At 46.5% G+C, this 25,403-nt stretch overlaps 9 protein-coding genes across 10 annotated transcripts; 8 read left to right on the top strand and 1 right to left on the bottom strand.

Annotated features, from left to right (window-relative positions):
• Window positions 1–17: 17 nt before the first annotated feature.
• Window positions 18–3,452, top strand: LOC122613211 (endoplasmic reticulum metallopeptidase 1-like). Its single transcript, XM_043787272.1, has 11 exons — window positions 18–104; window positions 159–675; window positions 730–904; window positions 959–1,043; window positions 1,164–1,284; window positions 1,343–1,497; window positions 1,554–1,940; window positions 1,996–2,176; window positions 2,241–2,425; window positions 2,479–2,622; window positions 2,677–3,452. The coding sequence occupies exons 1-11, from the start codon at window positions 84–86 to the stop codon at window positions 3,343–3,345; spliced, it is 2,640 nt and encodes an 879-aa protein (XP_043643207.1). The 5' UTR covers window positions 18–83; the 3' UTR covers window positions 3,346–3,452.
• A 350-nt stretch (window positions 3,453–3,802) lies between these two features.
• LOC122614260 (endoplasmic reticulum metallopeptidase 1-like) lies at window positions 3,803–7,038 on the top strand. Its single transcript, XM_043788796.1, has 12 exons — window positions 3,803–3,838; window positions 3,895–4,375; window positions 4,430–4,604; window positions 4,661–4,745; window positions 4,811–4,931; window positions 4,997–5,151; window positions 5,203–5,589; window positions 5,648–5,828; window positions 5,889–6,073; window positions 6,134–6,280; window positions 6,337–6,819; window positions 6,871–7,038. The coding sequence occupies exons 1-12, from the start codon at window positions 3,818–3,820 to the stop codon at window positions 7,036–7,038; spliced, it is 2,589 nt and encodes an 862-aa protein (XP_043644731.1). The 5' UTR covers window positions 3,803–3,817.
• A 743-nt stretch (window positions 7,039–7,781) lies between these two features.
• Window positions 7,782–11,371, top strand: LOC122615182 (endoplasmic reticulum metallopeptidase 1). The gene is made up of 11 exons (XM_043790124.1): window positions 7,782–8,453; window positions 8,511–8,685; window positions 8,745–8,829; window positions 8,972–9,092; window positions 9,168–9,322; window positions 9,384–9,767; window positions 9,830–10,010; window positions 10,068–10,252; window positions 10,311–10,454; window positions 10,510–11,016; window positions 11,085–11,371. Exons 1-11 carry the CDS (start codon window positions 7,826–7,828, stop codon window positions 11,250–11,252), a joined length of 2,733 nt encoding a protein of 910 aa, XP_043646059.1. The 5' UTR covers window positions 7,782–7,825; the 3' UTR covers window positions 11,253–11,371.
• A 598-nt stretch (window positions 11,372–11,969) lies between these two features.
• On the top strand, window positions 11,970–15,428 carry LOC122615183 (endoplasmic reticulum metallopeptidase 1). Of its 2 annotated transcripts, none has more exons than XM_043790126.1 (12): window positions 11,970–12,051; window positions 12,126–12,636; window positions 12,693–12,867; window positions 12,924–13,008; window positions 13,166–13,286; window positions 13,349–13,503; window positions 13,560–13,943; window positions 14,005–14,185; window positions 14,240–14,424; window positions 14,481–14,624; window positions 14,691–15,182; window positions 15,238–15,428. In XM_043790126.1, exons 1-12 carry the CDS (start codon window positions 12,028–12,030, stop codon window positions 15,403–15,405), a joined length of 2,625 nt encoding a protein of 874 aa, XP_043646061.1. In that variant the 5' UTR covers window positions 11,970–12,027; the 3' UTR covers window positions 15,406–15,428. The 2 variants fall into 2 exon arrangements, with proteins under 2 accessions (XP_043646061.1, XP_043646060.1); XM_043790125.1 differs by having other exon boundaries at window positions 11,974–12,051; window positions 12,123–12,636.
• Window positions 15,429–15,723: 295 nt separating this feature from the next.
• LOC122615185 (C-type lectin domain-containing protein 141) lies at window positions 15,724–15,963 on the top strand. Its single transcript, XM_043790128.1, has one exon. The coding sequence runs from the start codon at window positions 15,724–15,726 to the stop codon at window positions 15,961–15,963; it is 240 nt and encodes a 79-aa protein (XP_043646063.1).
• A 1,157-nt stretch (window positions 15,964–17,120) lies between these two features.
• On the top strand, window positions 17,121–17,740 carry LOC122615184 (endocuticle structural glycoprotein ABD-4). The gene is made up of 3 exons (XM_043790127.1): window positions 17,121–17,132; window positions 17,195–17,404; window positions 17,528–17,740. Exons 1-3 carry the CDS (start codon window positions 17,121–17,123, stop codon window positions 17,738–17,740), a joined length of 435 nt encoding a protein of 144 aa, XP_043646062.1.
• A 1,160-nt stretch (window positions 17,741–18,900) lies between these two features.
• Window positions 18,901–19,861, top strand: LOC122614088 (larval cuticle protein LCP-30). Its single transcript, XM_043788561.1, has 3 exons — window positions 18,901–18,932; window positions 19,000–19,499; window positions 19,552–19,861. The coding sequence occupies exons 1-3, from the start codon at window positions 18,915–18,917 to the stop codon at window positions 19,802–19,804; spliced, it is 771 nt and encodes a 256-aa protein (XP_043644496.1). The 5' UTR covers window positions 18,901–18,914; the 3' UTR covers window positions 19,805–19,861.
• A 248-nt stretch (window positions 19,862–20,109) lies between these two features.
• Window positions 20,110–21,103, bottom strand: LOC122613718. The gene is made up of 2 exons (XM_043788035.1): window positions 20,271–21,103; window positions 20,110–20,208 (listed from the first exon to the last, which is right to left on the bottom strand). The coding sequence occupies exons 1-2, from the start codon at window positions 20,901–20,903 to the stop codon at window positions 20,122–20,124; spliced, it is 720 nt and encodes a 239-aa protein (XP_043643970.1). The 5' UTR covers window positions 20,904–21,103; the 3' UTR covers window positions 20,110–20,121.
• Window positions 21,104–24,178: 3,075 nt separating this feature from the next.
• Window positions 24,179–24,904, top strand: LOC122613720. The gene has a single exon (XM_043788036.1). The coding sequence runs from the start codon at window positions 24,343–24,345 to the stop codon at window positions 24,799–24,801; it is 459 nt and encodes a 152-aa protein (XP_043643971.1). The 5' UTR covers window positions 24,179–24,342; the 3' UTR covers window positions 24,802–24,904.
• Window positions 24,905–25,403: the final 499 nt, after the last annotated feature.

Genomic DNA, 25,403 nt, shown 5'->3' with positions numbered 1-25,403 from the left:
TGCTCGGGGTGCAGACGTTCAGTTATGCGTTGATCGGGCATTGAAAGGGTTTGACTTGGCTCCCACTAACCGGCAATCTTACCATGGAGGAAAAGACTGATAAAGTGAGTTTTGATTTAGCCGAATGTGGGTGATGGGATTTACAGCGTACTTATCAGGAGAATCCCATCGACACCGAACTCGGCGAGTTCCTTTCGCTGCGCAAAGTAGAAGTCCGCAGGCCGCGATTGTCCTGGTACTATGCCCCCTCCTTCCTGCTCCTCTGGCTGGCGCTCTTCTACGCCATCGTGATCCCGCTCTACAACAGACTTCCGGACAGGGTGACCATATCCCAGGAGTCAAGCAGGCCAGGAGAATTCGTCGCAGAGCGGGCACAGCAATATCTGCACACTTACGACCGCATTGGACCCAAGGTAACTGGCAGCTATGCGAACGAGGTGACCACGGTTGAGTTTCTCGTAAACGAAACCGAAAAGATCCGTGCACAGATGCGTAGTGACCTCTACGATCTCGAAGTGGACGTCCAGTCGCCAACGGGAGGATACGTTTTCAACGACATGGTTAACATGTACCAGGGTATTCACAATGTGATCGTCAAACTGAGTTCGAAGAGCTCCCAGAGTGAGTCCTACCTGTTGCTCAACAGCCATTTCGACTCCAAGCCGGGAAGTCCAGGTGAGTTCTCTTGTGTTCTCAATTTAAAGGCCAGGTTCTGATCGAGGTCTTTAGGTTCCGGGGATGATGGCACAATGGTTGTGGTCATGCTGGAGGTCCTGCGCCAAATGGCGATATCGTCGACCCCATTCGAGCATCCTATTGTCTTCCTATTCAACGGAGCTGAGGAAAATCCCCTTCAGGCTTCCCACGGCTTTATTACGCAACACAAGTGGGCGGAAAAGTGCAAGTAAGGCGAAATTGCGGAATGTTTTATCTTTTCTGCAACGATAATTCACTTTAGGGCCTTTATCAACCTCGAAGTTGGCGGAAGCGGAGGACGTGACTTGTTGTTCCAGAGCGGTCCGAATAATCCTTGGCTAATGAAGGTGAGTATTATTGATTCTTATAAAAAAGTAGCTTATGGCAGACATTCCCGATACACTTTATGGCCGAATTTATGGTCATTTATTTTACGGCTGATATATACTAAACCGTATACTTTATAGTACTATAGGCAGCACGCAGAGCACCCGTTCGCGACCACAATGGCGGAGGAGATCTTTCAGAGTGGGGTTTTGCCCTCTGACTCAGACTTTCGCATTTTCCGGGATTATGGTAACATAGCTGGTGAGTAAATGAGTCACGCATTCTGTGTGGGAACTGATAACCATTTGGCATTCCAAAGGTCTGGACATTGCCCAGGTTGAGAACGGATATGTTTACCACACAGCCTTCGACACCTTCGAGAACGTACCTGGTCGATCCATCCAGAACTCCGGAAACAATGTCCTTGCTCTCGTCCGTGCTTACAGCAACGCCAGTGAGTTGTATAACACTGAGGTGAGTCTATCCCCATATGAACACACGAATTTCAAACTCACATAAGGATTTTGTAGAGTGATGATGACAGCCACGCAGTATTCTTTGACTTCCTCGGACTCTTCTTCGTGTACTACACGGAGACCACTGGCATTGTTCTGAACTGTGTGATTGGAGTGCTCAGTCTGGTTTTGGTTGGCTGCTCCCTCTGGAGAATGTCCCGCCAGTCGGATAAGGTGTCTCTTCCACAAATTTCGATTTGGTTCCTCAGCATATTGGGACTGCACTTGGTGGGCTTTCTGTTGTGCATTTGCCTCCCTCTTCTGATGGCGGTTCTCTTCGATGCTGGAGATCGAACTCTGACCTACTTCACTAGCAAGTGGTTGCTTTTCGGCCTCTACGTGTGTCCCGCAATCATCGGTCTAGTTCTGCCATTGACCCTCTACTTCACCCTGCTGCCCAATGTAAGACTTTCTCGTTTGGTAATCATTGATCATACTAATTTTGACAAACTTACAGGAAAAACTAAGCCACGCTTACCAGCTGCAGCTCAGTTTGCACGCTCACCTGGTTGTACAGGCCCTGTTGGCCATCATTTTGACCGCCATGGGCCTCCGATCCCAGTACCTGTGCCTCATTTCGATGATCTTCTATGGAGGGGCGCTTCTGATTAACCTAGTAAGCACGCTGCACGACCGTGGTAAGAACTATAGCTATAAAGGCGATTAGTCTAAGTGGTCTTGTGACACTGATTTATATTCCAGGCTACTATTGGGCGCCGATTGTGGTGTTTCTGCAAGTGCTGCCGTTTTCGTACTTCTGCTACTTGTTCTACATGTTCCTCGTGATCTTCATTCCGGTGCTGGGAAGGAATGGCTATAGTACCAATCCAGACCTTATCGTTGGCCTACTGTGCGGTGTTTGCGTCTTCTTTGCTCTAGGATATGCGGTTAGTTTGATTTTTTAATTGTTTAACCACGTTTTATAACTTCAATTGAACAGGCTCAACTGATTAATATGTTCCGCTGGCCAAAGCTCATACTTCTCGGATTGGGAGTCACGACCTTTATCTTTTGCATGATAGCTGTCTCGGAAGTGGGATTCCCCTACCGAGCCAAGACGAATGTGATGCGAGCCAACTGCTTGGTAAGTTACCATTCCATAGTGATTGGTCACTATCTAATGGACTACTTCTTACAGCACACTCGTCGCATCTTCTACGAGCACGACGGTTCCGTGAGTCGCAGTGATTCCGGTTACTACTTCAACTACCAGGATAGACGGGCATTCGCCCCACTTGAGGACTCGGCACTCAACCTGACCGGACTGGAGCCGGTGGCCAACAGCTGTGATGACTACGTGATGTGCGGAATTCCGTGCTTCTACTACAGCTGGTGCAAGTGGCGCCAGTGGGATGGATGGCTGCCTCGCGAATCGGAGGTGATCTTACCCGGCGAACTGACCCTGGACTTTCTGGGATACACGGTGCTGGAGTCGGGAACAATCGCTCGTTACCAATTCGAGTTGGCCGGACCGGCCCACATGAATTTGTTCATCCAGCCGGTGGGAACCGCCAAAGTCGACGACTGGTCATTTGTGAGGAAAATGCTGGACGAACCGGAGGAGTTCCAGCCGCCGTACCAGATCTTCCATTCCTATGGCACTGATAATACCTCTTTGAAGTTCTTCATCGATATGGAGAAACCTGATGGTAGTTTTGATACTCCCACTTTGGAACTCGCAGCTGTGGGACACTGGGTCAGCTTCGAGTACGAAAGGGATGCAGAGGCTAAAGATTTTGTGGCCGCCTTCCCCGACTTTGTCCACGTCATGGAATGGCCATCTATATTTAAGCGATATATTTTTTAGGTATTGCATAGCAATAGGTTTCCATCTACAATTGTACAATATACTCCATCCATCAGCTCCCAAAGGGATCCATTAGATACAAAGTGTTAAATATTTCGGTTAAGAGAATGTTATGTTATATTGATCGTTTTGAGAAGTGATTGCATAAAAGCTTTAGAAATGTAAAAAAAATGTATTTAAATTCATGGGGTTGGAAATTTGGGAATAACAAATTTTTATTTTATATCAGAAAAAACTTAAGCTTTCACGTCATGACCAATTCATAATAAACCCTTATCCATTACTTACAGCGTGTGCTGATAAAATAACATAAAAACGTACATGAGGAAAAAGTTTGGGTGATAAGGTAATTTTGTACAATTTTAACTTTATTGTTCTCATGGGAGACCTTAATGCCTTGCCTTTGCGGACCAAACGTTTAGTTTCTCATGATATTGCAATCAAAGCAGTTCGCCTTTCGCAAGATATTATCATGAGAGAAAGGATTGATAGAGTGAGTATGAGTAAACTTAAGAACAGGATACTTGTAAGTTATGTGGCGTGTCTTAGGAGCTGGAGGAAGCTTCCAAAGGCAGGCGCAGATTGTCTTGGTACTATGTCCCTTCCTTTCTGGTCCTCTGGCTGGCCCTCTTCTTTGCCATCGTGATCCCACTGTACAACAGACTGCCAAAAAGGGTGTCCATCGCAGAGGAGCCCTCCAAGCGAGGAGAGTTCGTGGCGGAAAGGGCGGGACTACAGCTGCATGAATATGAGTGGATTGGACCCAAAGTTGTGGGCAGTCGAGCGAATGAGGTGGAAACGGTTAAGTTTCTCCTGGGCGAAGTGGAGAGGATTGAAGTGCAGTTGCGCAGCGATCTCTATGAGCTGGAGGTTGACGTCCAGGAGGCCTCCGGTGGATTTTTGATTGCCGGTATGTGGAACATGTACCAAGGCATCCAGAACGTCATCGTTAAGTTGAGTACGAAGGAGTCGCAAAGTGAGTCCTACCTGCTGATCAACAGCCATTTCGACTCAAAGCCAGGCAGTCCAGGTGAGTATGAGCAATGCTAGTTCCATAAGGAGACACTAAGTGCAGAATAACTAGGGTCTGGCGATGATGGCACCATGGTGGTGGTGATGTTGGAGGTCTTACGGCAAATGGCCACATCCGCAACGCCATTTCAACACGGAATTATCTTTCTGTTCAACGGCGCCGAAGAAAACGCCCTTCAGGGAGCCCACGGCTTTATAACGCAACACAAATGGGCCCCAAATTGCCGGTAATTCGAAGATCGTCTAATATTTCAAACAAATTAGTTATGTGCGTTTCTTATAGAGCCCTTATAAACCTTGAGTCAGGCGGCAGCGGTGGTCGAGATCTCTTATTCCAGAGTGGACCCAATACTCCTTGGCTGATGAAGGTAACGTCACAGTAGCAAATAAACTTCATATAATCTCTAATGCCAAGCATCTATGGAATCTGTAGTACTACAGGCAGCATGCGAAACATCCTTTTGCAACTACACTGGCCGAGGAAACCTGGCAGGCTGGAATTATACCATCTGACACGGATTTCCGAATATTTCGGGACTTCGGACACGTGCCTGGTATGCGTCCGCTGCAATAAACTAAACTTTAAATGACATATTAGTATTAATATTAAAATGAACAGGCTTGGACATCGCGCAGGCTGACAACGGATATGTTTACCACACTGCCTTCGACACCTATAAAGTAATTTCAGAACGCTCCATACAGAACACTGGGAACAACATTCTTGCACTTGCGAGGGCTTTCGCGAATGCCAGTGAGTTAAGCGAGACAGAGGTAACAATTAGTTCATACTTATTTCATCAAAATTATCAAATCAATTTTCAGAACACTGATGATAGCCATGCCGTCTTCTTTGACTTCCTCGGACTGTTCTTGGTGTACTACACGGAGACCACTGGCATCGTTCTGAACTGTGTGATTGGAGTGCTCAGTCTGGTTTTGGTTGGCTGCTCCCTCTGGAGAATGTCCCGCCAGTCGGAGAAGGTGTCGCTTGTCCAGATTTCGATTCGGTTTCTTATTATCCTGGGACTGCACTTTGTGGGCCTTCTGTTGTGCATTTGCCTCCCTCTTCTGGTGGCCGTTCTATTCGATGCTGGAGATCGATCTCTGACCTACTTCACCAGCAACTGGTTGGTATTTGGCCTCTACGTGTGTCCTGCAATCATCGGCCTTGTACTCCCACTGACCCTGTACTTCACCCTGCTGCGCAATGTAAGAGAATTGTTGGAGCAACTGATATACGTTACCCAGCTCATTTGATCAATTTTAGGATAAACTGAGCCACCCATATCTCATCCAAATGAGTTTGCACGCGGAGTTCGTGGTTTTGGCCTTGCTAATTCTTATTTTGACGGCTATGGGTACCCGTTCCCAATACTTGTGCCTCATATCATTGATCTTTTATGGAGGTGCTGTGTTGATAAATCTGATAAGTACATTGCATGACCGCGGTAAGTGATATGGTAATCATTACTCAAGAAACTGGTTTTAACTTCCTAAAAACATTTTAGGCTACTACTGGTCCATTACTGTGTTATCTCTTCAGGTGATTCCATTTTGTTACTTTTCCTATTTGTTTTACATGTTGCTCGTGGTATTTTTTCCGATCACTGGGAGAAACGGAATAGCCTCCAATCCGGATCTGATTATAGCGCTCTTGTGTGGCATTTGCACGTACTTTGCAATGGGATTTGTTGTAAGTGTTGTTGCGCCAAGTGAGACAAAGATTACTTTTAACAATGGAACTCAACTCTAGGCGCAATTCATCAATGTGTTCCGCTGGCCAAATCTCAGTCTCCTTGTATTGGGAGTGGTGTCCTTTATTTTCTGCATGATTACTGTTTTTTCGGAGGTGGGATTCCCCTATCGGGCTGAGACCAATGTCATGCGAGTCAACTTCATGGTAAACTTTTTTCTAAAAGCCTCATAAGGATATAAGGAAAACCTCTTCCTTTTAAGCAAACCAAACGCATATTCTACGACTACGAAGGCGCGGTGACGCACAATGATTCTGGATATTACTTCGTGTACCAGGATAGACGCGGTCTAACTCCGCTACTGGACTCCCATGTCAACCTGACTGGACTAACCTCAATGGAGCCTGATTGCGATAAGTACGTGATGTGTGGGGCTCCGTGCTTCAACTCTTGTGGCGGACGAAGGAGGGCTGGTTGGCTGCCTCGAGCTGTGAATATAACCGGGAATATAACCTTGCAGCTATTGGAGAAATCGGTACTGCCGGAGGGCAACATCACTAGGTTTGAGTTTAAGCTCACTGGACCGCCCCAGATGAACGTGTTCATCCAGCCAGTGGGTGTTGCTAGGGTCACGGATTGGTCCTTCGAGCGAAAGCTATTGGAGGGTTCATACCAACCACCTTACTTCGTATACTTTTCATATGGGAAAGACGATAGTCCTCTGAAGTTCTTTATTGAAGTGACGGTGCGTTTACCATTTCCATAGTGAATATTTGTAAAACCTTTATTCTTGCAGAAGTCCGATGGTCATCTTAGTGGTCCCATCATCGAACTCGGAGTTGTTGGACATTTTGTCAGCAACGAATTTAAAAGAGATGCACAGGCTCTAGAATTTTTGGCCAAACTTCCTAACTATGTTCACGCAATGGAATGGCCGTCGATTTTTAAAGGATATATATTTTAGAAACTTTGAATTAAATTGAAAAATAGTTCTTTATTTACAGTTGTCCATTAAAATGTAATTAAGAGTCTTCTAACGTTTTTCCTGAAGAGCTCTTAAGTCTCTAGACATTTTTGAAACTTTTTATGAGTAAAGTGAATCCCCTTGTCCATAACCTTTCCAAAAATACGTGCTTTTCATTCGTGGGACAGCCAAAACTCATGCTGATTGTATATCTAATCTTGATATTAGTTTTTATCGTTTCTGATTTAGGGCTTCTAAAATTGATGCAAAACTTATGGTGTTATTTTACTATCTTTATATAGCAATAACTTTTAAATTCATGACCCTTTACATGCTATATAATTGGTATGATTGGAAAATGCTTGAAGGGCATTTATGCAAACGTTATCGTGTAACTCATAGCTTGTAAAAATATGTTGAGATTCTGCCATTGAACCATGAAAACTATCCTTAATCTAGTTGGAAAAATTTTGCTGTAATGCAAAACAAAGTAATTTGGTATTGATATTATTACGGACCTATATTCCTGATGCACATCTCTAGGGAGCACTTTTCAGATGCCGCGGCATAAAACTAAATCACTTTATGAAGATTGCTGAAGACTTTGACTCCAGGAAGACTATAAACAGTGTACCATAAATATAGTGGGACTTGTGGGCTGCAAGTTGGATATCAATCCGAAGCAGCCTTAAAAAGGTTTAAATTTGATAAGCACGCCAGAGTTTTGCTCAGTCGCGCGCGGTTCTTCGTTGTGATTTGATGCTGATAAACGCAGTGCACCGGCGACATGGAGAAGCACAATGGCGGTTTCGAAGAGGATAAGCTTTCGGAGCACTCTGAACAATCGTATACGGAGGACAAGAAAAATACCCTGCAGTTGGTTACTGAAGGCATAGATCCCGAAGAGGGCTGCAGCAATGTTACCCTGCTCGAATCGAAGCAGAAAGCAGAAAGATTCTCCAAGCAACTGGAATGGTACTACTCACCTGTATACTTGCTCTTCTGGGTCGGACTATTCTTCGCAGTGTGCTATCCACTGTTCAACTACCTGCCCACTGGAGTCAAGATAGAGGAGGAGGCCAACCTACCGGGCACCTTTGTGGCCCAGCGTGCGGAGAGCATACTCATCCAGCTGGATCTCATGGGGCCCAAGATAGCTGGGGATTACGTGACGGAGGTGGAAATGGTTGAGTTTTTGCTGGGCGAGATATCCAAGGTGCGGGATGAGATGAGGACTGACCTCTATGAAATGGAGGTGGACGTACAGCGCTCCAGTGGATCTTTTCTCCACTGGCAAATGGTGAACATGTACCAGGGCATTCAAAACGTGGTGGTGAAACTGAGTTCGAAGAGTTCCAACAGCACCTCCTACCTATTGGTCAACAGTCACTACGACTCGAAGCCCAGCAGTGTGGGTAAGTTATTCAAGTCATCTTTGAAGTGATATGGATTTAATGTTATGTTCTCTGAAGGAACTGGGGATGCTGAGGTCATGATTGTTACCATGCTGGAGACACTGCGCCTGATGGCCACGTCCGAGGAGCCTTTTCTGCACCCAATAGTGTTCCTGTTCAACGGCGCTGAGGAGCAGCCCTTCCATGGTTCCCATTCGTTTATATCCAACCATCGATGGTCGGCGAACTGCAAGTGAGTGGATTATTATTAGACCCTCCATGGCAACTGATAATGTGGCAATTCCAAATCAGGGCGTTAGTCAACCTGGATTCGGCCGGAGCTGGCGGTCGTGAAATTCTCTTTCAGGGGGGTCCCAACCATCCCTGGCTAATGAAGGCAAGTCTAAATCGCGCATTCCACTTCAGTTTTATCTTAATGACCGAGCCATAAAGCTATGAAAGCGCATTTACGGTCGCGCCTATCTTATCGTTATTTACGATCAAATATCCAATAAAAATCGCTTTCTTTTTCCATTTAGCAATACAAAAAGAGTGCCAAGCATCCCTTTGCCACGACGATGGCCGAGGAAATCTTCCAGGCCAATCTGATACCCTCCGACACAGATTTCCGCATCTTCCGAGACTTTGGACCGGTGCCAGGTGCGATCCTATACAATTTGGCGCATTCTGCCTGTTTCTTCACCTGTTTATCTGTATATCTGTATCTCGATCCAGGTCTAGACATGGCTGGTTGCTACAATGGCTTCGTATATCACACCAAGTTCGATCGCATCAAGGTTATTTCCCGCGGTGCCCTGCAAAACACTGGCGATAATGTGTACTCCTTGGTCCGCAGTATATCCAATGCCGAGGAAATGTACGACACAGAGGTGGGAAATGGAAAGTATTTGAGGGTCTCGACACCTAATTCATCTCATTCTATGTCCACAGGCTCACTCCAAGGGCCACTCCGTTTTCTTCGACTATCTGGGTCTGTTCTTCGTTTACTATACGGAGTCTACGGGCACAGCCCTGAATATCTCGTTCTCGTTGGGCGCCATTCTGGTTATTTGCCTATCCTTGTGGCGCATGGCTAGGGTTACGGATCGGAGAGTGGGCACCTACGCCCGCGCCTTCGGGGTGCAGTTCCTCCTCGCCATTCTGGGATTCCTGCTGGCCCTCGGATTTCCCTTGCTGATGTCTGTGTTCTACGACGCTGGCGATCGCACGATGACCTACTTCAGCAACAGCTGGTTGATCATTGGCCTCTTCATCTGCCCCTCCATTATTGGCCTCGTCTTGCCTTCGACCCTCTACTTGTCCCTGAGACCCAGCGTAAGTGGCCAGTACTTCCTCCACTAGGTTACAGATGAGTACGTTCTCTTTCTTCTTCTTAGGAGAAGATTCCGCACACCTACCACCTGCAGATCGTTGGACATGCCTACTGTGTCCTCATGGCTGTGGCTTGCATTCTACTAACCCTTGTTGGCATTCGCACTGCATATCTCTTCATGATGTGTGTATTCTTCTACTTGGGAGCTTTGATCATCAACCTTGCTACCCGACTTCATGATAAAGGTAAGGTCGGAATGAGATAAAAGTGCTGTTAATGACATCTCATTTCGTCTTATTTAGGCTATCTTTGGGCTCCGGTGCTCTGTGTTTGCCAGATATTTTCCTATCTGTACTTCACCTATTTGTTCCATGCTCTTCTGGTTCTCACCATTCCGATGACGAGTCGCAAGGGCACAAACGCTAATCCCGACTTGTTGATCTCCTTGGAGTGCGCCCTGGGCTCCATTCTGGCAATGGTGTTTCTGGTAGGGATCAACCATTCGTTTGAGATGCAATTATGTGCTGACAAAGACATCGTTTTAGGCTCCTCTGCTGAATCTATTCCGGCGACCAAAGACCATGATTGGGGGATTGACACTAGTTATGTTCATTTTCTGCATGATTTCTGTTTCGGATGTGGGCTTTCCATACCGCCCCACCACAAACGTGATGCGTCTCCACTTTTTGGTGAGTCAAATGTAGGAGGAAATTCTTATAATAGCTGGCTTTCGTGCGTTTTTAGGAGGTACATCGCAAGTTTTACGAGTACGACGGTTCCGTTAGCTTGGAGGACAGTGGTTACTACTTCGACTTGCAGGACAGGCGATTGGAGAATCCCTTGCTGGATAAGATCAATCTCACTGGACTCACGCGCGTTGATGACTATTGCGAAACTGAGATGTATTGCGGCTTGCCGTGCTTTAACCACCGTTGGTGCTCCGCCGTGAAGGACGCCCGTTGGTTACCCAGAGATGAGCCCGTCGATTTGCCCGGTACTCCGGTTTTGCAGTTCCTGAACAAGACTGTGCTGGGAACTGCGTCTGATCCGAGGGTTCGATACAACTTCGTCGTGTCATCAGGGCCACCAAGGATGAGTTTCTTCATACAGCCGCTGGATGGAGTGAGGATGCTGAGCTGGTCGTTCCTCAGAGGAATGCTGGACAATCCATCGGTCTACAAGCCGCCATATCACATATTCTTCGGCTATGGCAGCGACAACTCGCCTGTGGAATTCTATTTGGAAATGACGGTTAGTAGCAATATAATTAGTATTATTTAACACACAAATATATTGTAATTTTTACTTTTGTATTGCAGAAGGACGACGGCAACTTTGACGGGCCGGTGCTGGAGCTGGGTATCTCTGGGCACTATATGAGTCATCTAAGTAAGCGCGATGCGACGACCCAGAAATTCATTGAGGATCTGCCGGACTTTGCTCATCCCATGGAGTGGCCAAGTTCCTACGAAAGATATATATTCTGAGATCCAGCTTACATAGTATTAATTAGGGAAAGTATTTGGTTCATTTCTGAGTACATATAGAGTTTACCAAGCAATGTTATGAGCTGTTATAAAAAGTTATGGATATATAAAAGTGCTTACGATAAAAAATAAACCTGTTACCAACTACCTAGTTTGATTGGAAAGCGAAATTCGAGTCACATTTATGATATTGACATGAGTAATCACATTTCTCTTCCTTTGTGGACTTGATATTGTACCAAAATATTAGGATGTTCTTCTCAGTAGACCTAAATTTTCCATTTTTTGGGGCAACGGAGGTGCGGTATTCGCTTGGCTGATTGAAAGAGGCGGAAATTGCAGCCCTAGCTTTTGGCACTGCCAACCAGATGCGAGACAATAAAGGAATAAATCCGCAATAGTCCACAAGTGCGATTACAATATGGGGCAAAGTCAGCGGTTATGATTTTGGTTTGGTTTGGTTTGCTTTGGGTTATCACGTCGTTAGCCCCACGAGGGCCTCAGGAGACCATTGGGTTTCGAATTTATCGACGGCATAGACGAAAGTTGTGCTAGCTATGTACGCATGCTGATACGAAAGCGTGAATAACACGCGCCATTACGCCATAAATATCGAATATCTTTATACTATGCTGAAGATATCAACCATATCGCACCATAAACCCGAGCCACAACTTTAAATTGCGGATGGAGATGTCCGGCGAGTTAGTCGTGCGTCGGGAGTCGAGGAAGGTGCTCTTGCTTGGACGGTTCTCGAATCTCTCGAACGTGGAAAATGGGAGCTACTAGTAATGGCAAGGTGTGTAATTTCAGACTGAATTACCTCTTAAGATAAACTAAAGAGATCATTTATAATATTCCTATCGACAGCAGACTCTTTCGGGGTCTGAGAACCTGATAATCGAGGTCGACGAGGACAAGATCCGTTGCAAGCAGTATTCCTGGTACTTTGCCCCCACCTACCTGCTGTTCTGGGTGGGGCTCTTCTTCGCCGTCATCTACCCACTCTTCCAGGCCTTGCCCACCGGAGTCAAGATCTCCGAGGAGGCGGACAAGCCGGGCAAATTCGTGGCCGAGAGAGCTCAGGAAATACTGCTGAATATTACTCAAATGGGACCCCGTGTGGTGGGTGATGTGGATAATGAAGTCACCGTCGTGAATTTGCTGCTCGACGAAATCGAGAAAGTGCGCCAGGTATTGCGTGACGATGTCTATAAAATGGAGGTGGAGGTGCAACGGGCATCCGGGTCCTACTTGATCAAAAGCCTGACGAATCACTATCAAGGTGTGCAGAATGTAATCGTTAGACTGAGTACCCTGAGTTCCAACAGCACCTCCTACCTTCTGGTCAACAGTCACTACGACACCAAGCCGGGGTCACCAGGTGAGTCTCATGGTGGACTGCACGTCGGATATGCCTTCAATAGCTATTACCCACAGGTGCCGGAGATGACGCTGCCATGGTTGTGGTGATGCTAGAGGTATTGCGCATGGTCGCTATTTCAGGTGATCCCTTCCTGCATCCGATCATATTCCTTTTCAATGGTGCCGAGGAGCAGCCCATGCAGGGCTCACATGGCTTCATCACTCAGCACAGATGGGCTGCCAACTGCAAGTGAGTTTGAATCCCAGGCGGAGTTCAACAGAATCTCTAATCCGCTTTCCATTCAGGGCCCTGCTGAACCTGGATTCCGCTGGTGCTGGTGGACGTGATCTGCTGTTCCAGGGCGGTCCCAATCATCCTTGGCTGATGGAGGTAAGTTCCCTAGTTGAGAACTCAAAAACCCCCCGAAAGTCGGCAACGCCGTTGGTGATTCATATGTTTGGCAATGATCGTTGATCGCATTTTCGATATGGGCCATATCACCCGTCTGGCTGCTGATCAATTAATCTAATCTCCCGCCTTATCTTAGCATTACAGAAACAGCGCCCCGCACCCGTTCGCCACCACGACGGCCGAGGAGATGTTCGAGGCTGGCCTGATACCATCGGATACCGATTTCCGAATCTTCCGTGACTTTGGAGTTGTGCCAGGTGGGAATCAACCGCGAGGATATCCTTGTTGACCACTTTACTTAAGAGCTCTTCCCTTCTAGGCTTGGACATGGCCGGCGTGTACAATGGATTCGTTTATCACACGAAATTCGATCGCTACGCGGTGGTAAGTCTCGACTCCCTGCAGAATTCCGGCGACAACTTACTGGCCCTGGTGAGGAGCATCTCAAATGCTGAGGAAATGTACGACACAGAGGTGGGTTTCCCCTTTTCAGTGGTTTTCGCCCATTTTTCATAGTAATTATTCAACAGGCACACGCTGCGGGACATGCAGTGTTCTTCGACTTTATTGGGCTGTTCTTTGTCCATTACCAGGAGTCGACTAGTTTGGCCCTGAATCTCTCCTTCTCCTTCGGTGCCATTTTCCTGGTCTGCCTCTCCTTGTGGAAGATGTCGCGGGTAACTGGCCAGAGTATGGGCACCTATGCCGGCGTCTTTGGACTCCTATTCCTTCTAGCCCTGGCAGGCGTGCTGCTCGCCGTGGCCTTCCCCCTGCTGATGGCCGTCTTCTATGATTGGGGAAATAGAACGCTAAGCTACTACAGCAACAGTTGGCTCGTCATTGGCCTGTACATTTGCCCATCGGTCATTGGCCTCGTCCTGCCAATGACCCTCTATTTGACGTACAAGAAGTGTGTAAGTAATGCAATATCACATGATAATGAGTTAGTTTGTTAAATTAAGCTATCTTCTGCAGAATAAGATCCCCCATACCTACTACATGCATATTGTGGGGCACGCCAACTGCGTCCTCTTGGCCATCTTGTGTTTGGGCACGACGGCTCTTAAATACCGCAGTGCTTATCTATTCCTGATCTCACTCATTTTTTACGTCGCTGCCCTAATCATTAATCTACTGACCCGTCTCCACTGTCGCGGTAAGTTATCTTTATATTCGTGGGAACTGCCAATGATTTATGCCATTATTGCAGGCTATCTGTGGTCACTGGTGCTGATTGTTTTCCAGATAGTACCCTTCATTTACCACGCCTACCTGTTCCACATGTTCATACTTATTCTCATTCCGATGGCCGGTCGCTTTGGAGTCTCCACCAATCCGGATTTACTAATCAGCGCACTTTGTGCATTTGGCACCATTCTGGCGTTATCCTTTGCTGTAAGAGAGTTTCCCTCATTTATTTACTAGTTTACTCAATCAGCTCCACCTCCTAGGCTCCCCTGATCAATGTCTTCCGTCGACCCAACTGCATGCTGGGCGGCTTGGCACTGGTCATGTTCATTTTCAGCATGATTACCCTCTCGGATGTTGGATTCCCCTACCGCCCCAAAACGCATGTCATGCGTGCCGACTTCATGGTGAGTAGGACACTAATAATAAAGATCATTATACAGATGACTAAGATCGATTTATTGTCGGAGCAGCAAGTACATCGCAAATTCTTTGAGTACAATGGTTCTATCAGCCTCGAGGACTCCGGCTACTACTTCCACCTGGGGGATCGAAACATCGAGGCGCCCCTGCGGGATCACATGAATCTGACCAACCTGGTTCGCCTGGGCGAGGATTGCGACTCCGAGTTGATGTGCGGGATTCCCTGCTACCGATTCTGCGGTGCCCGCAAGCATGCACTTTGGCTGGCTCGAGAAGAGCCGGTGGAACTGCCGTATGCTACGGTTCTGGAGTTCCTCAACAAGACTGTGCTGTCCGGTGGCTATCAGGTGCGCTATGAGTTCCGGCTGACTGGTCCGCCGAATATGGGTCTGTTCTTCAAGCCACTGGCCGGTGTAAAGCTGCTTCGATGGACGTTTGCCCCCGCAATGTTGGATAATCCAGCCACCTACACGCCTCCTTTGGTGGTCATGTTAACATACGGCATTGATAGAACTCCCTTCGAATTCTTCGTGGAACTTTCTGTGCGTATGGGTGAATGGGTCGTTTTGATAAACATACTAATCATCTGATTTGCAGAAGGACGACGGCAACTTCGATGAGCCCGTCTTCGAAATGGGCGTGTCTGGGCACTACGTCAGTCCACATGACAAGCGAGACGCACAGAGTCTGGAGTTCCTGGCCACACTTCCGGACTTTGCCTTCTCGATGGAGTGGCCCAGTAGCTACGAACGGCATATATTCTAGGATAGTTAGCTAATAAGAATACAAAGTCATTGACACTCCCAGAACGAATGCTTTTTTGGGGAAATGGATGGGGATCAAACATTGGATGCATTTCACAATGAGCTGCTCGGTAAACATTGGTGGGGGAAGAGCAAGCAATGAGGCAAACGGTAAAGGAACCATTTGTGCAAACAAAGCATGCAGTGCATACCGACTACAGTCAAAGTGTGGATATAAATAGTGAGGCCTGGACCACCAGAAGACACACTCAGAGTTCAGCAGCTCTTCCGTCGACAAGCCTTAGTCAGCAATACCAAACACCCACCAAATCCAATCAACATGAAGTTCTTCGCTGTCCTCGTCTGCTTCTCCGCTGTCCTGGCCATCGCAATGGCATCCACCGCCACTACACCGACCACCACTCCCAGCACGCCCTCTTCGCCATCGACCACGACGTACACCTACACCACCAGCCCCAGCAGCCCTTCCCCCACCTCCACCTACACCACGGACACAACCACCACGAAGCCCATCAAGCAGCAGATCCTGTCCCTGCTGTTCAACAAGAAGTCCGGATAGAGCCGCCCATCCGATCCACGATGCTGCCACTTGACACGATCCTCATCACCTGAATAGCCAAATAAAAAAAACACAAAACAAACAAGCGCCTTCTCTTGCATTCATACAATACCGCAATCGATGTGAACCATCGCACGTAGCATTGGGCAGTGGGACATTTGTGGCAGTTGGGGTTCTACTTCCACTTCTGTGGTAACTGACATTTGCTCAACTGGCAACGGAACGCCCCAGTCCAGTCATTACCGCCTTGTGGACGGACCTGTTCGAGAAACAGCTGCCCGTTGCCGCAAAGGTCAAGCGGCACTTGCCACATCCAGTTGGATGAGTTGGGTGAGTAAGTCAGTTGGCCAGACATGATCATGGTCAGGTGGCAGTCATAATCCCCCACAATGATGATCATCATGATCAAGCCGTTGAGTCAAATGTCTAATGACTGGGCTGACAAATTGATGTAGGAATGCATGCGACTGTCCCTGTTCCTCTCGTGCAGTCGAGGAAGAGTTATGAATGCCAAGCTGGTCATGTTCAACACGATCCGAGATGATCATAATGCCTCCAACGCCCCTCAGAACACAGGCGCACAGTGGAGGATGGCTACTGGGAATAGTTTCTGGTATCAAGTGAGCTACTTTTTGGATCAGGATGTCACTTTGCTGATGATAACTTCCAACATAACAACACACTGTTTTGAGACTTTATGTTTAACTATATTTTTGTGTGTTTTAAAATTGCACTAACATTTCGTAATTTAAAGTTTAGCATCATAAAAATGATTAATTTAATTGTCACACAAGTAGAGTCCCCACTGTGGCATCGACACACTGTCATGTATACAACTCATTCGACAAATTGCAGCAAATCGGATGGGTCGTGTACTTGTGGGAGGATTCGATTCATGAAACGTTCATGGGAGATGGTATTGATGGTAGTGGCCTCCGCCAAGAGCCACCTATCACCTAAGAGGCTTCCGAAATGCTAGGCGTTCACTCGTAAATCTCCAGCTGCAATAGTGTCTGTGTGCAAAAGTTCAAGCGGTTTGGTATAAATATGCAAAGAGTTGCCTCTGTTGGCCACAGTAACCGATCGAGACGGACTCGGAGCAGACGACCAGGACCCATTACCACTACCCAGGATCACAGGATACAGTTCGTTTCGCCATGCAATACACAGTAAGGTGGAAGGGATCTACTCGTGGATACTCCATGCTGATATCACATCCGCATGTTTTCAGCTGCTCCTCATAGCCGCCCTGCTGCTCAGCTTGGCCCAGGCCAGGCCCCAAGTGAGAGGTCAGCCCCTGGGAGAGCCCATTCCCATCATCAGACAGGAGCAGGAGGTCAACTTCGACGGCTCCTACAAGTATCTGTATGAGACGGGCAATGGAATCAACGCCGAGGAGGAGGGCTACCTCAAGAACCCAGGCACCGACAATGCCGGCCAGGTGGGTACTCCAGTTGGAACTTCTGGCGAATTTCACAATCGTGCCTGGCATTTGCTGGCTGCCAAATGAACTTTGCCAAATGAATTACCTCTAACTTGCATTTGCCCTTTTCCCGCTCCAAAGGTCGCGCAGGGCTCCTTCTCGTACACCTCACCCGAGGGCATTCCGATTCGGATAACCTATCTGGCGGACGAGAATGGCTTCCAGCCGCAGGGCGACCACCTGCCCACGCCACCACCCATCCCGCCGGCGATCCAGAAGGCATTGGCCTACTTGGCCACCGCTCCTCCGCCCCCGGAAGAGCAGCCCAGCGGGTTCAACAACCGACGCGGTTAGCTGTCCACCTCCACCTCCATCTCCACCTACACTTCCACTTCTACAATCGAATTACCTGGTTCTACTCAATTTCAAAACGTGTGCAAATGAACAATAAAACTGGCCATACAACAGCAAACGCAGAGTGGATTTTTAATGATTAGCGAATGATTTAGCTGTGGAATTTCATACTGGCTTTAATAAACTTAATCAAGTGGCAGATTTGCAATCAAACGATGCCGTATGGCGATTTGAACTAATGACGTATTGGTGTCCCATTTACATTCGTCTACGGATCGATGTTTATTCGGTTGTAAAAATATTGGAAATTACCATTATTTAGATAAGTTTCTTAACACACCAGGGTCCAAGTGAATGACCTTACCATTGTGCATAAAATATGCACTGAATATTCTGATTTTATGGGTTGGTCGCTTGTGTTCGGGAAAACCTTATTTATACTTAGTCGTTATGGGGGGATAGTAAAACAGCCTGATTTTACTAGATAAGATTTGCAAAGTCTGAGGTTTCACCAGCCCAAAATAAGTGAACTAAAGAAATGCGTTCGACTACGTCGCTTTTACAGAGATTTTTAATTTAGACGTATAATATTATCACCTCTAATATCAGTAAATAACATTTAATGCATAAGTAAGATAATTTTCTAATAATCTATTTCTCAGTTAGTGGAGTACTCTATCCCACGCATAGTTTAGATTCTAGAGGGAAAGTATCTTTATCCATTTACTCTGCTCTAATGATCATTACAGGGCACGCAATATTATGTTGCCTAGTTTTAGGCATTTTGCGTAAATGAAGCGTAGGTTGCACATGCATAATCTTCTGAAGACTGGACAATGTCCGAATGCTGTGGTAGTACCTCCAAGAAGTTTCAACAACTGGCTGTTCCAGGCATCGTATCGCTTGACACAACACAGCAATACATCTCCATTGAATCGCTTCACCCGCTGAGCCATCAGATCGGATAGCAGCCTTCCAACAAATTATGGATTAATCGCCTCGTAAACCAAGACGCTTAATTGGTCAAGTCACCGGTCGGAGCAGTTGCAATTAGACACAGCAATCCACTCGGAGTGGATGCTGGGCGGCTAGAGATGTGGGCGTATGGGGGTGCATCCGAAGAATATAAAGCTGGGGGCCGACGGCTAGATCTTTTCATTGCTTGTCTTCGACGATGTGGCTGCGCGTAACGGTGAGTTGCACTGCGTATAGATAGATACCTGTAGATACTTTGTATTTTAAAATGCATTCCTATGCAGATCGTTCTAGTGATAGCCCTGGTGGCTGCTGTTCTGGCCCAAAACGATGGGCGGTATCGTCCTCCGCCCACAAGGGCGAGTGCCGGAGATGGCAGCTACCGCGGCGGTAACGATGGACGCTATCGCGGTGGCGGCGATGGGCGATACTCTGGAGGCAACGATGGACGCTACGTGCACATGGACAACAAGTACCAGCATGACAATCGTCCTGGTGGGGATTACTCTGGCGACGCAGGGCGCTACGTGGGGGACAAGAACAGGGGTGGTGGAGGCGGAGGTGGTGGTGGTGGTGGTGGATCCGGGGCAGGTGGTGGTGGTGCGGCCGTAGTAGTGGCGAGAACCACAGCCAGGCCTCAACCAAGACCCACCACTGCACCGCCGCCAGCGATTATCGATCCCACCGCCAATCTTCCCAAGGGACGTGGCACCGGCGAAGGTGGCGGCGGATGGGCCATCATCCGCCAGGAAGACGATGTGGAGGTCGATGGCTATCACTATCTGTGGGTATTGTGTAACTTTCAATGTGACACCTTCTAAAACCGTTCGTCATAGTTGGGAAACGGAGAACGGCATCTTGGGCGAGGAGAGTGGACGCATCGAAAAGCTGGCCGAGGAGGAGGGACTGCGCTCCAAGGGATTCTACGAGTACACCGGACCCGATGGCATCCTGTACCGCGTGGACTATGTGGCGGATGACAATGGCTTTGTGCCCAGTGGCGCCCACCTGCCCACGGCACCTCCACCACCGCCCTATGTGGAAAAGCTGCTGGCCTTTTTGGAAGCAAATGCCAAGACGAAGAAATAATTTTGGATATTGCAAGTGTACAAAGTTGAAAGTGAATAAAATGTTGTGCCATAGGAATTTAAAGGTTTTTCAATCAAGAGGTTCAATTTTTTTTTCTATTTACATTTTGCCATTCAAATAATTGGATTAATGATACCAGTTCTAATTCATAATGGGTCATTATGGGGCTTAATAATGGTGTTTAATCTGACATATGATTGTGGTGTGAGCAAGACTTTAGAATATTCAGAAGTATTTCAGTACCTGGAGATTAATAATCACACTGTTTATTTTTTTTCCATTATTTATTAAATGTTCGGTATGTATGTGAAACCACTTTATTTCCTTTCGATTGGCAATGTAGGCAGGATTCGTTGTTGTATGTACTCCAGGACCTCGTTGATGGTGTCATGAATCTTGCCAGGCTAAAGGAGTGTAGTACATTACTTAATATTTATACTATTTTACCTAATTTCTGACTACTTACGTCCTGCTCTGAATTGATGTTGTTTCTTGACTGCGGCTGCTCCTCAGTTGGCGGCACTACTGGCTCCTGGACAGGCTCCGGCTCCGGTTGCCCCTGGTATTCCTCCGCCTCCGGCTGACAGTTCACATGACAGCTATCGTCTGGTTCCTGGTACTCATAGGCCGGATCCGAGTCCCACAACTTGTTCTCGGTCAAGTAGCTGTACTCCTTGGTATCTGGATGGGCCTCATCGCCATCTCGCACCCACTGAAACTGGATTATCTGCCAGCCGGTGCCATTGAAGTTAAAGTCGATCATGAATCGCAGATGATCTCGTGGCCCAAGGGATAGGCCTTCGCCGGCCTCCTGGACCTTTGCCTCCAGCTGATGCTGGGCATTACGGAAAATGCCGCTCAAGTCGGAATCATAGGGAACACCACGATCTCCGTAGCCGCCGTCGTAGGGCCTGGGATCGTGCCGGTACTTGCCACTGTTATCCGGAATATACCAACCCGTGGCACCGTGCAGTTGGGGAACATAGCGACCTGGCTTAAACGTGACCCTCGGCTGATCCTGATCCAGATCTGGATCCTCGGCCGAGTCGGCCCTGCAGGCCGCGATCAGCAACAGTGCAGCCAGCAAGCGTGTGTCCATATCGACTACTTGATTACGTCTGATTCGACCCCAATGCACCCGCTGGCCATTTTAGTTTTTGTCCCCAGCCACGATTGTTGCTCAGATAATAAATCGCGGTCTTTACGCCCAAGACGACATCGTTTAGATGGCTTTAGTATGGGCGCGTCGCGAGCTGATTCGGTGGCTGGTGAATCGATATCAGCTCATCCGTCTAGAATTCTGTGCATACTAACAAGCCATTTGGAAACAACTTAGTGGGCAACTTGTTTGCATTGGCTGTAGCGCCTGATCGGATCGCCTTTAACCTTTCTGCGATGCAAGTCGGCGCGAGCCGGTTCAAAATTGGGGGCGACATCTGCAGGAGACAAATGGCAATATTTAATGACTATATATATATTTAAATACCATAATTAGTTGTGTATTAAGATATACTCCGATTGATTGCAAACATGTTTGTAAAACCCACTCTATTGTAAAAACTGAAATTTCAAAAAAGTTTTACTTAATATAAATGTTTGAGTAGTCCTATGCAAAACAACGAATTCCTATAATTTCTGGTAGCTTCTTGTTTAGAAACCCGCACGAAATCGTTGCACGGCAGTCATTCACCTCTGGATTAAACGATTCGTGAATCAGCTTCCCGAAACCCAGAAGAGATGATACCCGAAAAAGACATTCAACCGCTCCATTCATCGAAGATCGATTGGCCAGACGAGTTTCAATTTGTTTACATTTCAGCAAATCCAATAGGATCAAAGGTAATTAGTGTCGCTTAAATCAAATTTAAGCCGCATCATAAACAATGAAACGCCCGTTTTGTTTTAATGAGCATTAATAACAACAATGGCTGTCCATCAATCAATTCATCCAATTCGATATTCATTAATCAGTTGTCGGAGCCGATGATTTCGGTTATCACAACATCGCTGTAGATCCGAGTTTTGTAGAATATGGAAACGATGTGAGAAATCAAAGGCAGCCACGCCTCCAAAACAAGGTTTATCGAATTGAACTCTTGAACCTGCGGAACCTTGTGCATATTTGGATTATTCGATCATGGTAAGGAAGTGACTAAAGTGAGTGAAGCTCCATGATTCACGGGGTTAAGAAACCCCGGGCACTCAATTAATTAATTCCAGACAATCGATGGATCATCGACGGGGAATTAAGAATTCTATTAAAATTGCAACTTGTTGATAAGCCAACAGGTTAGCAATTCTCCCCGCTATTCGCCCCTCTAATTCGCATTGTAACTTGTGGGGAGTCTGGTTTGTTTCGAGTATTTTAAGTTATTCATCTGAAATAAATAAGGTGAGACTGCCCCTGGCAATATGGTGCGTAATTTGGTGTTTTGCGGGTAATTAATTAATCTTGTTTGAACACATACTCCCCTGCCAACCATTATTTCTCTTTGTACAAATCGTCCTTCGAGCGGCAAATTTATGCGAGTGCGCAAATTATCACCACTTACAAGTCCAATTGGCAACTATATGCGGCCATATATAAATTAATTTTAGCCACATACTTTGTTGCCAGCAGACGGCGCCTGCAGTAAAATATTTAACGACAATTCCGCGGTCCAAGCAACTGGATTTATCTGCCAATAATGGCAATAATGGATATAGTAGGGAGTTCTGTGGAATTCGCAGTCCGCTGGGCAAAATATCAAGATTCCATTGTGCTGATCTCATCTTGATCATCGGGGCGCTGGTGAAATAACATCACATTTCTCTTTTTCGCACTTGTCAACCTGGAAATTTATTTGCACGCGACTTTTCCTTTTTATACAAGTTTATTTTATGATCTCCTTACAAGAGCCGCATTGAAATTGCTTTCAAATTTATTTTATTTAGCACCTCCAAGAGATTTAGCTGAGATGCCCGTGCAGGATTGATCAATAATTCGAGAGCTTTGAACTCGCTTACACTCTGGTTATTTGGTTGTTTGGTTATTTGAAGCCCTAAATCCCGAGTGTCCCAGGTGTCGTGTACCAGGTTTTGGAATTTTGGATTTTATTCAGCCAACCCGTATCTAATTACGACTCATTGTGATTGGTAATTTGTTTCATTGTTTCTGGGTCTTTGCTCCAGTTGGCGAGTCACTTGGGCAACTAAATTGCAGCAAAATTGCGTTTTGTAAATGAATCCGTTGGATTCGGCGAAACAAATGCCGGCAATCAATGGCATAAATCGCTGGTATTTAATGGCGCCGATTAAAATGTGAATGCGCCGAGTGCTACCAAAAGCGATCCATCTATTTGGGCATTCGGTGGCTAAACTGGCTTCATCTGCTACCAATATTTATAGACGTGCCATTCTGATTTATTCGCTCACAGCAGCTGACATCGCGCTGCCACAAAGTGTACTAATTAAACCAAAAGGAGAGCAAATGATAATTAAACAATTCCCCCGTCAGCCAAACCGGGTGAGCAATCTCTACATCGAAATTGCCGAGTAAACAAAGCAAAAGAGATTAAAATAAAACGCAATCTGAGCGAAGAAAAATGATTCTCGAAGCATTGACAGCGAAATGTGTGCGAAAGCCCACGCGAAAATGAGACTAATTTATGGGCATTGTTAGGAATGCACAGCCTATAAAGATTTCAATTGTTGTGCGCCAAATGCTAAGGACGGTCAGCAGATTTAGCAGGTGAAGATCCCCGTAAATCATACGCGGAGTCGGGCGGAGAGGTCTCGAGATCCCAAACAGGAATGCTGAAAAAACAACGCCGCTTCTTACTGCACTCTGCTCGAAAGCATCTTAAGCTCCTTGCGGAAATTTGAAGGTAGCTAAAAAGTACTTTTAAATATATTTAAGATATAACTAGGAGTAGAAAAACTTTGGACAAAAGAATCATGTTTGTTTAAAATACCAACTAATAAAGGTAAATGCAACTGGAGGAAATGGGATATCCGACAAATAGTATTAGCTTGCTCATCCATATTTGTATGAGAAACCAACAAACAATATAACTCACTTCCTATGTATGTAAAGATATAAGACTAAACTAAAGAAATATTCCCATTTCGGTGGTCGTTTATCAATGCTTGAGTACGCTCCTTATATGTAAGCATTGTGAACCAGTGATAACTGAATCTTAAATTGAATTATTACTGAATAATCTATGTGATTAATTTATGTGATTGCTAGAACGAGCAACGAATCAGGGCTACAGCGACACAGAGATTGCGTCAGTGACTGGTCGGCGCTGGCGAGTAAAGCATGCTTTACTAGCATAATGATCTAATTCACAGCACTGAAAGAAAACGCTCTCCAAAAGTAAGAGACCACATTGTTGTATTGAGATAAACTCGAATTTCGCTGGCATATCAGTTGGGGATGTGGTCGGTTGTGCATTCGCCGGCTTTATCACTAAAACTCGAACATACGAAACTCTTCTCAGCATTCGCAGACCTCCAACTTCAGAAGCTGGCTGGGTAGTGTGCGTCGGAATACCATGGGCAGCGGATCTGAGCTCCCTCTACGGATCTGCATGGTCTGGCTGGCCGCGGGTCTGGCGACTGGCGAGGTACTTCGATGCTTTGAGTGCACCGATCTGGAGACGTCGTGCGGCTCTGCTGATAATTCGCCGGGAAGAGTGCGGGAATGTCCGAACTCAACCATGTGCTCGACCAATATGCTGACCACGATGATAAATGGAAATGAGTGGATCAGGGTGAGGAGAGGCTGTGCCCAGCAGGTTGACCTGTACTTCGTCTATATTGGAAAGCATTGGGTGCAGAAGTATCGAGTGAAGGACATACCGGAGGGGTGCAAGAGGGAGAACGGAAAGATGAACTGCAACTGCCGTGGACATCTGTGCAATTCCGGAAGTCATTCGCCATCAAGCTTCCGGTTGCCGTTCGTGCTTATCTTACTGGCACTGGCCTTTGGCAAAATCCTTCTTCCCGTCTAGTCGGCGACACTTTTTGGGGTGTGTACTCGGGTATATGTATGTATGTACGAATAGGAACTGCCAGTGCCCGGAACTCTCGAGGTCACAAATATAGTTTTAAGCAGATTAATGATTTATGTGCGACAGTTTTCAAAGGTGAAACCTTGTCAATAAAGTCACTGATACCAAATAAACCCAAACAAACTCGTTCTGACATTGGATATGGATCGTAAATACCTGACAGATTTACTTCTGACCGATCGGATACGATGGGATGGGATAAGATGAGATGGACGCATGTGACGCATTGAAGAAAGTGCGACATTTGGCCAGTCTGGGACCCAAGGTCAATGCCAATTATACTATGCATGTATATTCTGAGGCGGACCAATAAAATAACACCAGCAGCACTGCTGCGGCGTGAAGATGTGATATCTGATGCGAACGGCATGCAAATCAAGTGACAAGCGTCCGAACATCACAAACCGAACTTGTAATTGATTAAAAAGTCATTTTATTTAAATACTTATTAAGTATTTGTGACTTTAATGAACGCCCCCATATAGATATCGGCAAAAGGCCGAAATCGAAACGCCCCGGCACATATGTACATATAACAATAA

Source organism: Drosophila teissieri, chromosome 2R, assembly GCF_016746235.2.
Source record: "Drosophila teissieri strain GT53w chromosome 2R, Prin_Dtei_1.1, whole genome shotgun sequence".
In the NCBI taxonomy this organism is placed as follows: Eukaryota; Metazoa; Arthropoda; class Insecta; order Diptera; family Drosophilidae; genus Drosophila; species Drosophila teissieri.
Note: the sequence above shows the minus strand (reverse complement) of the source record. Positions and strands in the feature narration are given on the sequence as shown.

Excerpts from the sequence above, each read along its gene's own strand:
- LOC122614088 (XM_043788561.1), top strand. Across the intron at positions 19,500-19,551 it reads GTCGATGGCTATCACTATCT|TTGGGAAACGGAGAACGGCA; the intron begins GTGGGTATTGTG and ends CGTTCGTCATAG.
- LOC122613720 (XM_043788036.1), top strand. The coding sequence starts at position 24,343 with ATGGGCAGCGGATCTGAGCTCCCTCTACGGATCTGCATGGTCTGGCTG.
- LOC122615182 (XM_043790124.1), top strand. The coding sequence starts at position 7,826 with ATGGAGAAGCACAATGGCGGTTTCGAAGAGGATAAGCTTTCGGAGCAC. Across the intron at positions 8,830-8,971 it reads ACCATCCCTGGCTAATGAAG|CAATACAAAAAGAGTGCCAA; the intron begins GCAAGTCTAAAT and ends TTTTCCATTTAG. Across the intron at positions 9,323-9,383 it reads AGGAAATGTACGACACAGAG|GCTCACTCCAAGGGCCACTC; the intron begins GTGGGAAATGGA and ends CTATGTCCACAG.
- LOC122614260 (XM_043788796.1), top strand. The coding sequence starts at position 3,818 with ATGAGAGAAAGGATTGATAGA. Across the intron at positions 4,605-4,660 it reads AAATGGGCCCCAAATTGCCG|AGCCCTTATAAACCTTGAGT; the intron begins GTAATTCGAAGA and ends CGTTTCTTATAG. Across the intron at positions 4,932-4,996 it reads GGACTTCGGACACGTGCCTG|GCTTGGACATCGCGCAGGCT; the intron begins GTATGCGTCCGC and ends TAAAATGAACAG.
- LOC122613211 (XM_043787272.1), top strand. The coding sequence starts at position 84 with ATGGAGGAAAAGACTGATAAA. Across the intron at positions 105-158 it reads TGGAGGAAAAGACTGATAAA|GAGAATCCCATCGACACCGA; the intron begins GTGAGTTTTGAT and ends CGTACTTATCAG. Across the intron at positions 1,285-1,342 it reads GGATTATGGTAACATAGCTG|GTCTGGACATTGCCCAGGTT; the intron begins GTGAGTAAATGA and ends GGCATTCCAAAG.
- LOC122615184 (XM_043790127.1), top strand. Across the intron at positions 17,405-17,527 it reads GCACCGACAATGCCGGCCAG|GTCGCGCAGGGCTCCTTCTC; the intron begins GTGGGTACTCCA and ends CCCGCTCCAAAG.
- LOC122615183 (XM_043790125.1), top strand. The coding sequence starts at position 12,028 with ATGGGAGCTACTAGTAATGGCAAG. Across the intron at positions 12,637-12,692 it reads CACCAAGCCGGGGTCACCAG|GTGCCGGAGATGACGCTGCC; the intron begins GTGAGTCTCATG and ends TATTACCCACAG. Across the intron at positions 14,425-14,480 it reads TTCTGGCGTTATCCTTTGCT|GCTCCCCTGATCAATGTCTT; the intron begins GTAAGAGAGTTT and ends TCCACCTCCTAG.
- LOC122615185 (XM_043790128.1), top strand. The coding sequence starts at position 15,724 with ATGAAGTTCTTCGCTGTCCTCGTCTGCTTCTCCGCTGTCCTGGCCATC.
- LOC122613718 (XM_043788035.1), bottom strand. The coding sequence starts at position 20,903 with ATGGACACACGCTTGCTGGCTGCACTGTTGCTGATCGCGGCCTGCAGG. Across the intron at positions 20,209-20,270 it reads ACATCAATTCAGAGCAGGAC|CCTGGCAAGATTCATGACAC; the intron begins GTAAGTAGTCAG and ends ACACTCCTTTAG.